Genomic DNA, 16,747 nt, shown 5'->3' with positions numbered 1-16,747 from the left:
AAGAGCATTCATTGCAGATTAGAACTGCCCCTCTGTCCAATTGCCACAAAGAAGAACAGAAGCACGTTTATAAACATTCGGCATCTGGCAAAATGAATTAATGAAACATTAATTCGCAAAAAAATGACAAATGAATTTTTTTAATTTGGCCGTAATACCTTGAAAATGTAGGCCATCTTTCCCAATTTTACTGGTGAGATCGCCACCCTAATAATTTCAATCAAACAACATGGCAACGTCCGCATTTAGACATTAAACACGAGTAAATACGTGCCACATTGAAGAAAGTTTAACGAATCAGGTATTTTCTGGCGGAGCATAAAAATGGAAACATTTTATTAAATATGAAAATAAATATTGCTTACCTTCTTTTCGTTTTTCCCGAGACCTTGGCACACGTTCGATCTTATCATCACGAGTCATACTGGCGCTACACAGGCGTCATCTAAAATAAACTTTTGGAATTACGGCCGTGTGCAATCTGTCCCGTATGACCATATCTAACGGACTTACCTTAATGATTGTAGATCTCAAATATGATTTCGTTTTTGACAGTGTTCAGTGACTGTATATTTGTTCTAGATATCGTCCTTGGTAGAACAACATGGCAGCGTGTCGTCTTTGCGGCCTTCAGCTGTGGCCCGAGTGGGGCAGGCCGTTAACTTGGCAGTCGAACGTTTCGTCACTGTTGGCGAAACTATCGCCGATGATTACCCGGAAGTACGACAGGGGATGTACGAAGCTTGCAAGGAAGCGCGACAAGCCGGTGAGTTACACTGTGGTAATGTAGAAATAGTAGTTTCAAGTAACAAAATACTGAGAATTCCTTTTTTATTTGTATGTACGAGCCAAACATATCGCGCTTTCCTGAATTCATGAGTTATCTAGCCAAGATCGTATTCTACCAGAAATAGATGGAAAAGAATAACCTACCGTAAATGCTCTTCGGAAACACATATAATGGGCGATACGAATCAACTAGGTGTCTCTGACATGCATGTTCAACACATTCAACCGAACCAAATACTAAATAATAATTCGCTAACGTATCAAACAGCTGTTCAGATTTACAACTTTCTTACTAGAGAACATATTTTTTCAATCAATTGATGGATTACAAATCCAGAGAACTAATCTTTGTCGGTAACGAGACTTAAGGATCACTAATAACAGAATATATAATATTTTTCATTGCAGTTGTAGGTTTACATGAAAATATTTTTTTTTCTAGCTATTCTTTGAAGAAAAAGTCCTCGCTGGAAAAATTACATATGGTTATTTTTAGTTTTGTTTATAATTATACTAACAAGAAAGTGAATAAACGAATAAAGGATCAGAATGAGAAACTGCAATAGAAATAATTATTAAAAAATTATTTCTCAACATTATTATGTTCTAACAGAAAAATTATTAGAAAATGCATTATTATGTATTTAAGAAAATTGAAAATTAAGAAAAAATATTCATGTAGCTTTTACCAGGGAGAAAATGAAATATTCGGGATATTTCAATTTTGTTAAATAGTTAAACGTTTTTTCATGAAATTTTTTGCATTTGAATTTTTTTATTCGAATATTTGCAAAATTTTTTGAGATATTCGCAAAAACTGACTCCTATTTTTTACCTCAATCACAATTTTCGGTGGAGGTGAACTCAAAGATTGCTATATATGGGACTTGTGAACAAGATTATATTAGTTAACTAAGCTGAGATTCATATCATTACATCATGAACTATCACCAGGTCAAAGGAAAATTGTTTATTCTAGACATTCAAAATAGTGTAGAATGAGCTGCTTCTTGAAATATGCTGCTTTTTCTTCATCTCCTGAAGACGTCAATTTGGTTAGTGAAACGCGCATCGAGAAGAATGTTGCAGTTCTGGTGTTTGGGAACAGTACTTGTTTTGAATTCATTCTACGCCAGAGGTTTCAGTTCTACCTTTCATAAGTATTATTATTTCCGTGCCTCTTATTAGATCATCCTAAATCTCCTTGTTTCTCTTTGAATTATTTTCCTGGATCAACATGTAATTTATTGACAGCTTATTTATTACTGGTCTGTTCACGAGTTCTGTTCAAAAAGTGAAGTGAATTTTAATTTTTCTCATAAAAACTTTGTTTGTTCATCAATTTCTATTTTTTCCTCTCCAAAGTAGCCACCCTCAGATATAATACACTTGGGCCAGCGTTTTTTCCTATCCTCGAAGCAGTTCTGATATGCATTTTTTGAGCTCCCTCAGCGATTCAGTTTTTATCTTCTTAATCGTCGCAAAACGACATCTTATCAAGGTTCTCTTCAATCTCTGGAACAGGAAATAGTCGCAGGGGGGCAAATCTGGTGAATACGGTGGCTGAGGGATGATTACGGTGTTGTCGAACAAGCAATGACGAGTGAGTAGATGCATTATCATGATGCAAAAGTAATGCATTGTTTTTCCATAATACCGGATGTTTTCTTCGTATTGCTTTTCGCAAGCAGCGCATAACTTCAAGAAGATACTCCTCATTGACCGTACGATATGTGGCAAGCACTCACGATGCACTACGCTAGGGTAATAGAAGGAAACAGTGAGCTGAACTTTGACATCTGATCGAATTTGCCGTGCGTTTTTTCAGTATTGGCTCTCTTGGGCTATTACATCAGGACGATTGGACGTTGGTTTCGATGTCATAACCTAATCTAACCATATAGTCATGATTCGTCACCAGTTATGACCCGTTTGAGCAAATCTCATTCGCTGTTGACATTATTCAACAATTTCTGAGCTATGATCATGCAACGGTTTTTTGGTCAAAATTCAGCAATTTCGGAAAGAACTTCCGCTGCCACACGCTTCATGCCTAAAATTTCCGAAAATATTGCATGTCATGAGTCAACCGATATGGCGATATTCTCAGCAACTTCTCTAATAGTGTTTCGGCGATTCTCCATAACAATTTTCTTCACTTTTTCAACATTTTCATCGGTTGTTGATGTTCTGAGTGTCCACGGCGGGCGTCGTCATTCACATCTTCTCGACCTCTAGTGATAAGCTTGAATCACATTTTTCTGAGTAAGAGTACAATCGCCATATGCCACTGTCAACATTTCAAGTATTTTGTACACTTAGTTCCCTTTTTCACATAAAATTTACATATGTTCGAGACGAGTTGAAAAAAGTAACAAAATCGCTAATCGAATTTTTTGAATAAATCTCGTATATCACATAACAACACCCCCATTACATTCTGGTATCACTTAAACATGATCATGAGAAAAAAACTGTAGTTTTACTGTATGTAAGCAAGTTTCGTTTTTTAAAGACAAAACATAAACACTACAGGAAAGCCTTCAGGGCGCTCTTAGAGCGGTGCCTGTGTGAAAGTAGGGATTTACATTGGATTTGAATCGCTGGAGATTAAATCCATTTGGAAAATCGTTCTCAGGAAGTTTATTCCACATAAACGCCGTTTTCCAAATGAAAGAGTTATTAATCAGTGAAGTTCGATAGGTGTACTGAGTTGAACCCCAAAACGATGAGCAGCCACAGTCTGTCGCGTATTTCTGATATGTACCGCTCTTTGTGAAATCAAATGTGCCAAGTCACTAGAACACTTCCCGTGAAACTATCTTTGGAAGAGAGACAAACCTCTAATATGTGTGATTGATGACTTGTTTTATTCGTGGTAATTAATGATCCCTTCAATTAAATGAATAAAAACACTTTTGTCTGATTACCACTAGTTGATTTTATTTATACGACCGGTTTCAGGTTTGACCTCATTATCAAGTGAAGTGAGATGTGAAGTTTGAAAACTCGGTTATATCAGGAGTTTTCAGGTAAAATGTAAAGACAGGTATTTAAAAGACACGTAGTAGGGCTAACCAGGATGCCAACTTCAAAATTCACCACTGAAAATTCTAGGGGTTGTTAAACTAATAAATTTAAGAGAGGAGAGATCTCCAACATTTCTTCAATGTTTCAAACTATCGAAGTTGCAAGTGATGTTTTGGGGCCGAGCTCCATATATGAGAACAATACTCCGAAGAAGGTCTGATTTGAGCTTTATAATGCATAAAAAGTTGCTGAGGTGTGTACAGTTTTCTGATTCGGAACAGTGTTCTAAGCATTTGAGAAGCAGCCTTTGCAATTCCAGCGACATGATTGTGCCAAGAAATATTCGTGTCCATTTTAACCCCCAACAATTTTGTCGAAGCAGAAAGCGGAATTGTCTGACCTGACATTATTATATCCGGTTTGGAAACACTTATCTTTTTGGAGAGAACCGATGCCTGTGTTTTTGTGGCACTGAATTGAACTTGGTTAATTTCACTCATTTCGGAATCACTTCTAGATTCTCAATAAGATATGCAACCTCCTGCTACTGGTGAAGATGTGTCTTCGTAGCCGATGTCCTGGAATCCAAATGGAATGACGAGACATACGTTGATATACAATAAAAAGAGGATCGGAGACAATATAGATCCCTGGGGAACACCAGCGTTAATGGTGAAAGTATTCGAGAGATATCCATCAACGGCTACTTGCAGGAAACGTTCTTTTAGGAAGCTGAAGAGCCATATACAAAAGTGATCCGACAAGTCATAGCATCAAAGTTTGGCCAGGACACCCTCGGTCAAAGACATTAGAAATAGCAAGCGCAACAACCTTGTCTCTCCATGTTTCTTTAGGTTGACAATGCTTGATTTGGCTCACTCTTTATATTCATTGTCATTCTTGGGTAATACTGATGTTAAGTGCCCTAAAATCACCCATCAAATATTCAAAGCTTTGTCTCATAGACGAGGCATTTATAATTCCACTGAAAATATAATTTAAATGTGAAGTTTTTTGTCATCGTTTGTCAGCTGGCATCCAAATTTTGTTTTATGGAGAACTTTTTTTGTGAGGAAGTTATCATTTTTTTTCTCGGTTTTACAATCTGAATACAAAAATAAAACAAGATCGATATGAAATCTACGTAAGTTCATTCAAAGGCAAACTGAAAAGTTCATCACGAAAAATTACTGAATAATATAAACACATGAGGAAAGGTCGAATTTTTTCACTAATTTTAATAATTTTTTTTATTTCATAATTTGAAAGTTTATGTTTCAAATAGTACATCTGCAAAAAATCTGAATTTTCACTCTTTATCTTCCCCCTGAAATTAATTGTTGAATGTGGAGCCACCGAAACGGGGCGTGGTCAAGCTTGACGTCACATCAGTCGACTCGGTGACAAAGGAGTGCTGGCGGATAAGCGAAATACGTGTGCTAAAGCCGTAGAAAGCAAGTTGAGTGTTGTTTACTGCAGTGTGTCAACTGCGTGAATATGAATAATGATAAAAAATGACGTTACAAGTATTGCATCGTTCCTAAATGCAAGAATTCTTCGGTAACTGCACCAGACAAAATTTCTATTTTACTCTTACGAAAGTTATGGCAGCGCGCTATGCGGAGGGCCGACTTTGTATCTGTCAAGGGGACGCATTTTTGTTGCAAAGATCATTTTAATATAAGTATGAATGATGATGATTAATAAAAAAAATTATACTTTACTCTGAGCAATACTTTGAGTTTTAGGTAGAAACAGACTTAGAAAATTACATGTATATCAAAACTATGAAAGTGGGAAAAATTATATTGAAACCGGGCGAAATTCCGAATATATTTGATTGCCAGATTGATAGACCGATGGCCCTTACATCTAAAGCTCCACCGTTTGTTCAAAAAAAGGAAAAATAAATTTTGTTGAATACTTATAACGAAGATATCGCTGAAAATCAAATCAAAAGCTAAACAGACCGTAAATATTATATACCACCGAAAAAAAAATCGTTCTAAAGAAATAGAAAATACAGAAAGTATTGGAAGAAATTACTACTAAGTTCCCCCGAGGACAGTGATAGATTGAGTACATCAGACATGACTTCTGTTGATACATCATCAGATTCTACTTTGTCTGGAATATTAGTTGAAAACTGGAAATCGAAAAACAATATTGAGCGAAGATCTATTTACGTCATAGAGAAAAATCCGAAATTATGTTTTGGAATCCCAAGGTACTCTTTATTCGTTATAGAACTTTTGTCTCAAAAATGCCAGTTACCCAAAATTAATATACAGGGTGTCCCTGGACTTCCTCTTTTCCTCTCGGGAATGTATAGATGGGGTCAAAATATCACCAGTACTTCATATAACTTTTTTTTCTAAAATCCTTCGTTACCAAGTAACGGGCCCTCGAAGTTACAAAATGAAAAATGTTTTTCTTTGATAACTTTTCAAGTGAATATTCAAAATCATCCAAATTTTGGTAATTGACTAAACAAATGAATTCCTTTGATGAGCTTTCATGCAGGAGTCAGTTGTTTTGCTACAAAGTCAGGAACGGACTACCCCCGATGGTCCACACCCCAAAACTTTGAAATGACAGATATTTTTCAATATTTTTCAACAAATTAAGGTTACTTGGACAATTTTATGAATAAAAGTACTCGTGTGGAAAGTCGATCGGAGCAACGAGTCTTGATAAAAATGTAGTTTCACTCGACGACATCAAACCCGCTCGTCCACCATTATTTGAAATGAATAATTATCAAAGCAGAAATAATAATGATAACGTTAATTCAACAACATTTATCCTGAGATGTCTACCATTATTCAAAAATATTAGTTTTTAAGGAAAATGGAAATGATAGGTAAAATGTTCATAACGAATTTTTATAATGCAAACACGTTTAACTAACGAAACTCAAGAGCCTCAAGAGCAAACAGAAATGAAAAATCCGCTACAGAAACTGCTCGATATGACCACCTTCTCTCTCTATACATTTTCTTAGTCTGCGAAGACACCCTCTCTATACTTGAAATAGCATTCCAGGGTCGTTTCGTATGGCTTCACAATGTAATGTTATTCTATTCAACAATGCATCTCTTGTGTGAATAGGTGTAGCGTAAACAAGGCTTTTTAGATGCCCCCACAGAAAGAAATCCAATGGATTTAAATCCGGACACCGCGATGGCCATGAATATGGCCCACCTCTACCAATCCATCTATTGTGGAAAATATGGTTCAGATGGTCACGCAGAATCAAACTAGAATGAGGAGGAGCGCCATCATGCATAAACCACATATCTCTTCGGGTTTGCAATGGAACATGTTCCAAAAGTCCATTCAAATCGTTCTGAATGAACTCCAAATAACGTTCTCCATTCAATCGGTCCTGTAGAACGAATGGTCCTATAAGATGGTTTCCTATGATACCAGCCCAAACATTCACGTTGAATTTCCGTTGGTGTTTGGTTTGCAATATCCCATGGGGATTTTCTTCGGCCCATATATGGAGATTATGAGAGTTGATAACTCCATCTCTACTGAAACCTGCTTCATCAGTGAATAAAACTCGATTAATAAAAGTAATATCCTCTCTTTGCCTATCCATGAACCAATTGGCATATTCCAGTCGTGCTGGAAAATCTTGAGGTGTCATGGCATGTACCTTCTGGATGTGAAATGGGTGGAGCAGTTGTTCCCTAATTATTCTATGAATAGTGGACTTGGATGTATGGAACTGTTCTGATAGATTTCTGATGCTCATTGAAGGATCATCAGCAACGGCTTCCAAAATATTTTCCTCCAATACAACGGTACGTACAGTCCTAGGAGCGCCCTCACCACCTCGTTTTGGCAAAACTGTACCTACAATAATATCGAAATAAAACAACGTGCTCAAATTAATTATCAATTATTACATACCTGTCTCCCTCAAGCTGCGATCGACACGCTCGAATGTTTCTCTTGACGGTACCGTTCGATTGGGAAAATGCTCGGAATACAGACGACGAGCTTCTGCAGCATTACAAAATGCTCGTCCATAAAATACATGCATATCTGCATATTCATTGAATGTAAACTGTTCGGCCATATCAAAAAAATTCAAAATATCCTATAGAATATTGACAATACAATGATAGTCATATGACAACGCACCACTCAACAAAACAAAATCGCATTCCAGTTTCTCATTTTTTATCAAAACTTTCTAAAAGGTTTTTTTGTCAACATCTGTGAAAGAAATGGAACATAATTATTCCCTGGATATTTTTCACCTGATCATGTGCAGCCGTTTTTGTAGTTCATTCGTTTGCTTTTTATTAGTATAGTAAATATTTTTTTCGATGTGCGTTTTTTCAGCTAAATTTAGATTCGTGTTGAAGAATTTCTCCCATAAAATTATAATTATCAGTGAAACTCCTCAACAGTTTAGCTGTGAAGAAGAATTTGAAACATTCGAATGTTGAGTTTCATGAGATTCAAATAACTGATCAACACGAAACGTGATTATTCCACACGTATTATGTACATACAAAATATGGAATGAATTCGATATTTCATAGTAGAGTAGCTTGTTAGTTTAAAAAAACCACGAATCTACAGAACTTGATATTTCTTTTGAAAAAATATCTGCTATCACAATTGTGACTTAAACTTCCATATAGTTACTGTACTTTTTGTTTACGACTTCATTTTAGCATACTCTGTATTATTCCTGTTATAAATGTTGTTGAATTAACGTTATCATTATTATTTCTGCTTTGATAATTATTCATTTCAAATAATGGTGGACGAGCGGGTTTGACTCGTTGCTCCGATCGACTTTCCACACGAGTACTGATGCTCATTGAAGCATCATTGAAGCATAAAATTGTCCAAGTAACCTTATTTTGTTGAAAAATATTGAAAAATATCTGTCATTTCAAAGTTTTGGGGTGTGGACCATGGGGGTAGTCCGTTCCTGACTTTGTAGCAAAACAACTGACTCCTGCATGAAAGCTCATCGACGGAATTCATTTGTTTAGTCAATTACCAAAATTTGGATGATTTTGAATATTCACTTGAAAAGTTATCAAAGAAAAACATTTTTCATTTTGTAACTTCGAGGGCCCGTAACTTGGTTACGAAGACTTTTAGGAAAAAAAGTTATATGAAGTACTGGTGATATTTTGACCCCATCTATACATTCCCGAAAGGAAAAGAGGAAGTCCAGGGACACCCTGTATACATTACTTTGAAGAAAATTAAATTGAATTGACGATGGTACCGATTCATAATCTCCAACTACAGACCCGGTTGCCACCGATAGAAGCTCGTTTGCCTGGTGTGACGTCAAGATGTACTGCGGGCGATCTTACATTTTCAATTGCTCTTGCTCAGTTGTTAATTGACCGGAACATTTTGTGGGATACTTGGGAGATGATTTACTTTTATAATATATAATTTTCAATATAAAACTAAATTAGCCTGAATGAGCCCATTCATCGCATTTATTATCATCATACAAAGTATAATTTGTTTCGATTGGCTTCAATAAAGATGTGATAGTTCAGAAAGTTAAATCTTTTGTGTTTCATAACAATATGCAAGTGATTTTATGGAACACAATTTTTTGTAAAAAACGAGAATTGAACGATATTTATTTTCACATTGTATAAGAATAGAAATATCCAATAGTAATAACGACACTGATATTTTGTTTGAATGAAATATTGAAAGAATATTCCGACTGTGGAATTGATTTCAGTTCTTGTCCCAATTTCATAAATTATTCACGAACGAATGAAAGCAACTCTGTCACCGTATGCTGACACGTTATTGTCGACAGGAAATTGTCTCATATCGGCGGCACTTTACACCGTAATCCTTTACGACGGTGATAGTGATTTAACACCCAAACTTCGATGATAATTTCCTCCACTAGATCTTATCAGGTCTCAGTTTCCGAGTGGAATTCGCAATTATGTTCCGAAACGAAAAGGATAATTCAGTTAGCGCACTTTTCAGCGAAAGATTGATAGTCCCAACTTCATTGTTTCAAGAGAAACTTCTCATTCCATGATAAAAGCGAAGGAGATTTTCTCATGTCCCGAAAAACGCCATTAAAGCCATTACCTTCGCTGTGAAGAAAAAGAAAACAGATATGTTTTTGAAGAGGTTCTTTGACTCTTTGAAATAGCGTTTACGGTAATGATAATTATATTTCTTTGAAATGCTTCCACATTATACATTTTACTCAGGTGTAGGTGGATGAAATTGTTGGCATTTTTCGCATGCACTTACTTAGGACAGTACATCACTTACTTAGCACCATCCACTGAATAGAGCAGATTCGACAATCTATAGAATTCAGTTCTGACAAAATTAAACCAACGCGGTTATGTTCACTAGAAAACGTTGATTATTCAGTACTGGCAGGTTCATTTCAGACGGAGACCTCACTCGATCTGCTCCCTATTGTATAGGTGAAATGATGTTTATTACGTGAAATGTTAAATCTAAGGTTCTCAGGGACAGGAATGTGCTCAACTGATTTTCGGGTTTTGATCCGTGTTCTGTGTTATTATCCCAACTGGGATTGATCTCTCTAAGGTCGGTCGACTTCCGAACACTTAACAAGAAATCACCAGAAGATGACAAAAGACGTCTCACGACGTTTCGACAGTGGGGATAGTAATGCAGTGGGGATAATAACACAGTGGGGATAATAACACAGAATACGAATTTTGTAAAGACAGTCTACTTCCGAACACGTAATAAACATCATTTTACCTAGACAGTAGGGAGTGGATCGAGTAAGGTCGGTCGACTTTCGAACACTTAACTGAAATCGCCAGATAATGACAAATGAGACTTTTTCGAAATGTCATGAGATCAATCCCAGTGGGGATCGATCTCTCTTAACCTCTCAAATAATAACACTACTTCACTTGTTTTTCTAAAATCTAATGAGGGTGTTGTCAATTAATTGATTTTTAATTGGACATTTATTTTGGGTTTTCAGTTCTCTTTTGTTCCATAGTTTTAACTCAGACAAACAAACACACCTTTCCAAACTGAATCACATGACAGCTGTCATTGTAAATTGTTTGTTGTCTCTCTCTTTGACTGACTGACTATTTACGGGTCATTCGACTGCTTTCACGTATCCCCTCTTCCCCCTCACCGCTTCATTGGATTTAAGCGGGAGCTGACCGTTTGGCAGGAGTTGGTCGTGTTCCGCTTGATTAGAGGTTTCCATATGTTATGTATCTCTACGATAGCTTGGCTAAATGCGTTGTTGGACAACATACATGCGGCTTCTTTGAACTTTCTCCTGAACCAGTGTTTCTTCTTGTGGATGATTCCAGCTTGAACTCACTTGATGTTATGTTGATGAGTCCAAACATGCTCTGCTCTTCCAGATCTGCTGGTTTCTTCTCGCTGAGTGTGTTTTTTGTGCTCGGCAATGCGAACTTTCGAAGGTCTCTTAGTTTCACCGATGTATGATGCTTCACACTCGTAAATGCAATTCTTGGAATCGCAGTCCACGTTTGGTGGCCTGGTTTCGTGAGACTGCTACGTATAGTGTTCCGAGATCTGAAGCAGGTTCTGATGTTATATTTAGACCCAATTCTTCTTATTCTTTCCGACAATCCTCTGATGTAAGTAGGGAAAGGAAGTACAAGTACTGGTTGTGGCGGCTTCTCTTCCTTGTGTAGCTCTTGCTCCATTACTTTGGAGTAACCATTCCATTGCAGGTCATTTTTGATTATTCAAAATTTTTTTCTCGATACCTTCCTTTGTATTGCCGAGTTCGAAAGCACCGTCTAGTAGAGTCTTGATGATTCCTCTCTTAGTCGATTGATGGTGGTTGGATTCCTGTTTCAGATACTGTCCCGCGTGAGTGGGTTTTCGATTTACAGATGTTACCTATTTAGTGTCGGTTCTCTTCACCAATACGTCTAAGAATTGCAATTTGTTGTGGACTTCCTTCTCCATTGTGAAAGTGTTTAGTTCTGCATTCCCATGGTTCCATACTATGAAGGTGTCGTCCACGTATCTCAACCAGACTCGGGGCTTCTTGTGGGCTTGTTCAATGGCCAGAGTTCCAAACCACTATATATATATATATATATATAGGATGAATTATCTACATCTTGTGTAGAGAATTCATCCTTCAGTTGGAAGTAGCAGTTTCTCACACAGCATCCTAGTAATTCCATGATTACTTGTATTGGTATGTTTGTTCTATCTTTCAGGTTCCCATCTTCGCAGGTTTCCATCTTTGCGGTGAAAACTGTAGTAAAAGATAGAGAACAAATCTCGTTCAGCGGTTGACTTCGAAACTTGTCTTCGCAACGGAAGCCTAGGTAGCCTTGTTTATATTTAATATGTCGATCCCATAGATGGCTTCTTCGTAAGGAGAGTAGTTAACTCATTCAGGTTCATCTTTCAAGAACAGTCGGGTTCAGCAATGCCTAGCACCGCTGTCGAGATTTCGGCGGGTTGAAATAGCTGTGTCTGGATTTGGATCAAGACTTCTTTGTTTTAGAGCTCTGATTTCAATTAGCTGTCTTGTAGGAAAAGCTGCAGTGAAACACAGAGGACGAATCTCGTTTGGTGGTCGATAACGAAACTTGGCTTTGCAACGGACTCCCTTGGGGAGCCTTATATTATTCGTGGTTTGAGTCTTCTGTCGATCCCATAGATGGCGTCTTTCTGAAGACAGATATCGTCAAGACTGTCCTTTGAGAATGTATTCGTGGTTTGGTCAAGCTCCAATGCTGACTTCTTGATGGGTCGGACAGCGCTATCCAATTTTGGATGAAAACGAGTTTGTTTTTCTCTCTGATTTTAACAATAACCAATAGCACAACGAACCATTTTCAATAAGGGTCAATATTCCGATATAGATTACACGACAAAGGAGAGTAGAATGCAATGAAGATTTGCTAGATACTCAGACAAAATAGATGAATTTTCTCGAGGAAATCGAACAACTTCGAGACTGATGCATTTGCATTAAATATCTGATATTTGTTATAGAATTTCTCGTAGTCATTCTATTGAAGATAAACTCTTCTCTGAAATGTTAGTGAAAACTGATCATTTCTCAGATCCTTGAAATCACAAATAGGAGTGTTTGTAAATGGGCCTTAATCAAACTGAATTCTGCTGATAAACTAACAGTAGCAGATGATTCACCAAAAAGATTGTCGTAATTAGTTATCAGGATCATCTTTCTTGAAGTACCGAGAATCTATTTGTCCAACTTACAATGATCAATATAAAAGGGACGCAACGATGGAAGGAATGAATGAAGTGAAATTTTCAATAGTAATTGTAAACATCCAAACCAAAGATCTTGCTGTAAGTGACACCTAATACCAAACAATTCTCCGATTGGCTGAGATTCATCAAAAGTAGTGTGGATCATGTGGTTAGTGCGTTTCTAAACTAATTAAAAGTGAAATTTTTTGACATAATACTTTCAACAGAGCAATTGAAAAAACATAGGAAAATACTAACTTTTCAGCCTTATATCTCAATATCGGATTATTTTTAGTTCCAATTCCAATTACACCATATCCATTCAAAATTTTGATTATAAGTTGTCGAGCTAGTTTTAATTTCGCGGGTACGTACATTTGATTAGCAATTTTTTTATGTACACTCGTCTCGAATATATGTTTAGAGTTTAGCATGTTCAAATTGTTGGTGGAAGGAATGAAAGTTGGAAGTGTTCTGAGTGTTCGACGATTTTCTGCTATCGAAAAAAAATGGATCAAAGAATTTACAGAATACAGAAAAAAATTTACTAAAAATGCGTAGCCGTGAATAACTGATATATTCAACATATACCCACTCCTCCCTTGCTATATGTGCAGAGTCTTGTTAATTTTACACCTCAATTTAACAATAATTACAAATAAAGTGAAAATCAAAATCAAAATGTCTAGACAATCACTTTTGTTTTACAAAAACAACCATGTTAGAAATATTTTATGTTGAAAATAACACAAATGTCATGCATATTGAACGGTTACAATTTGAGAAGGCCATTTATTCTGATGTGATCTGATAAACTATTTCAAGGTTATGAATGTACTGAATTTAATACAAAAGTACTAGAACAGCACCACTATCTTTCTCACAAGTGGGATATTTCACCAAATTTCACATTGAGTTTTGCATTATAATCCGTAGGTGGAGCCATCGAACACATTTGCGAAGTACACGAAGAAGAAGTGCTACCTGATCGGACAACTCTGATAAGAGCAGCAAGGTGTCTTCTAGGTGCCATTACAAGAGTTTTGTTGTTAGCTGATATTGTTGTTGTGAAACAACTCCTTCTCGCGAAAGATAAGGTACTGAAAGTTATATTTAGACACTTTCCATAGCACAACTACTTGATTTTTTTCTATAACATGCGTTAATTTCTCCTAAAATATTAAGGTGTTCAAGAAACATTCTGCGGCAATTCAAATATATACTCCTTATACTTGGGGATAGTTTTTTCTTTGTTGAACATTGGAAAGTCGCTTTCTTGAAAATTTCGTTATTTTAAAAATTACTCTCTTTTTTAAAAATGAAAGAAGGGACCTCATCACCAATGATCTACACGATCCCCATTGGGTTATTTTCTATATAGCCGTTTATTCTATTCCATTGGAAATTTGAAAGATTCGTGAAATCGAATAATAGCTGGTTGTAACTCACTGAGAAACGACCTTGGTAATTTTGAGAAAATTCCTCCGTCAATGTGGAGATTGAATCTTAGCTGTATAGACTCATTTCCACCTGACATGTAATTTCTTGTAATGAAATTTGATTGCCCAAAATTTTTTTTATCTATATCTCCTTATTCTAGTAAAAGAATAACGCATTGAATTTTGGCTATATGTTTAATGAAGTCACTATAAATTTGCATATCTTCTAATTAAATCACTCCCAAATTTCATGAGTTCAATAAGTGGAAACGAAAAACAATTTATAGATATCAAAATAGTGCAGACAGTAATGGAATAGAGTTATTTGGAGTAAAATACATCATCGACACAAGTATAGAAAATACATATTGAAGAATGTCAAAATTATTAATAAACAAATCGTAATAATATGTGGTCTGAATCATTAGAATTCTATATAGACTGAATCTGGTAGAGTATATTCAATGCATGAGGGTGATTACTTTTATCTCACTAAAATGAAAATGATGTATGATTTGATATGATATTAACCAGTCTTGAATTATGACGAAATATAAAAACAAACATTATTCCAATGAAAATGGGGTATTGATGTAAAACATTTGCAGGATATCCAGATGATAATCTCAATAAATGATACTACGGCGAAACATGACCGCGAAATCCTCATTAAATTTATCAAGAGTTGAGTCAGTTGAATTAAAGGGGTTATATTTTTAGGAGTGATTAATTTTTGGGAAAGAAATTTTTTGGCTTTTTACTACTCCATCTTGATACAAAAAAAGGGGATGAGGGAATCTTCCAAAGAAAGGAAGGAAGTAATCAATTTGAAAATAAGTAACTCTATACATGGATGTGTAGATCATGCAAAAAAGTAACTTTCAGACACAAACTGTAAGAAAGTCCTCCTGAAACAGCTACTTTCGTGTAATTCTATGTTTATATGTTTTATTGAACTCCGGGGCCCACGGAGCTGTTGTTTTTCAGAGTGGATATAATTTTTACAACCTCATTTTTTGTAACCGGATTCAGGAAAATAGAGTCTGAAATCTTAGAATCACTTTCTGGTAAAGTGTCGTGTTTATCAATTTTTTTCTGCCATTTGTTGCCCAATATTTGAAAAAAAATTGTTGAAGTAATCTGATTTGTTTTTATCATCGAAAATTTTTTGCCCATTATCATCTATAATGTTATATTTGTCTTGACATTTCGAGTTGCTGTTTGTCATTTCATTTATATTTTGCCAAATTTTTCTATAATTTTTTCGAGCATCGTGAATTTTATTCATATAATAATAATTTTTTTAAGTTTTGATGAGATTATTGAGGTAGTTTCTGTATGCCTTATGTTATGTTTTTCATTTTTTGTAACCAGTTGTTGTCCATCTTTGCAATTGGCTGCACCGCGCTGATGAGGCCAATAGCCAGAAACACGTGTCCGCGGTTTGCCCCTATTTTTTGAGTGTTCTGTCCACGAATTTCCCCCTTTTGATTTATATCATACACACTCGTTAATATTTATATCTCTGTATATATATATATATATATATATATATATATATATATATATATATATATATATATATATATATATATATTTAGAGCTTCATAAAATATATATTAAGGATTACACGCATCATTTCAAATTTAGCTTTTCAATATAATTTTCAGGTATCTCATAGTTTGGATCGTCTAGAGTCGGTAGGCAATTTCACAGAATTCGTAAAAGCCTTCAGTCAGTTTGGTGCTGAGATGGTAGAACTGGCTCACTTGACAGGTGATAGACAGAATGATCTGAAGGACGAGAGAAGAAGGGCACAAATGGCGGCTGCTAGACAAGTTTTGGAAAGATCTACGATGATGTTACTAACTTCCAGCAAAGTAAGATAAGTTTTAAAAAGTTACTCAAGCCCACAAAGAGAATAATCTAAAATTAGGCTAAGTAATTTCATCGGTATCCCCATCCTAACTATTATCACTCATAAATTTATCGTTTTCTTTCTAACTTGGAATGAATCAGCATTGACTGGGCGATATTTGAAGTATCTATTTTCATTTTCCTATTTTCCTATTGATGATTTCAAATTAAACTGGTGTTATAAACTGCAACGGGTTTTTTCGTTGGAATATCAAATAAATAACGGCCAGAATGTTCCATAAAGAATTTCAAATTTTATTTTTATACAATGAGAAGACTTGATGGATGTGAATGGATATGTTCTAGTTGAACTAGCGTAG

General features: G+C 35.7%; 1 protein-coding gene across 4 annotated transcripts in view; it reads left to right on the top strand.

Annotated features, from left to right (window-relative positions):
• The window catches only part of alpha-Catr (alpha-catenin related), a 241,608-nt gene that overhangs the window by 168,697 nt on the left and 56,164 nt on the right, over positions 1-16,747 (top strand). For all 4 annotated transcript variants that reach the window (XM_074171780.1, XM_074171782.1, XM_074171783.1 and 1 more), the window contains exons 2-4: positions 583-766; positions 14,008-14,168; positions 16,181-16,390. In XM_074171780.1, the coding sequence (XP_074027881.1) occupies positions 583-766; positions 14,008-14,168; positions 16,181-16,390 (555 nt within the window). The remainder of the gene's footprint in view (positions 1-582; positions 767-14,007; positions 14,169-16,180; positions 16,391-16,747) is intronic.

Source organism: Leptinotarsa decemlineata, unplaced genomic scaffold, assembly GCF_025532065.1.
Source record: "Leptinotarsa decemlineata unplaced genomic scaffold, Ldec_3_MD MMD2_tig00000035_RagTag_RagTag, whole genome shotgun sequence".
NCBI classification, from domain to species: Eukaryota; Metazoa; Arthropoda; class Insecta; order Coleoptera; family Chrysomelidae; genus Leptinotarsa; species Leptinotarsa decemlineata.
This window is presented reverse-complemented; position numbering and strand designations above follow the sequence as displayed.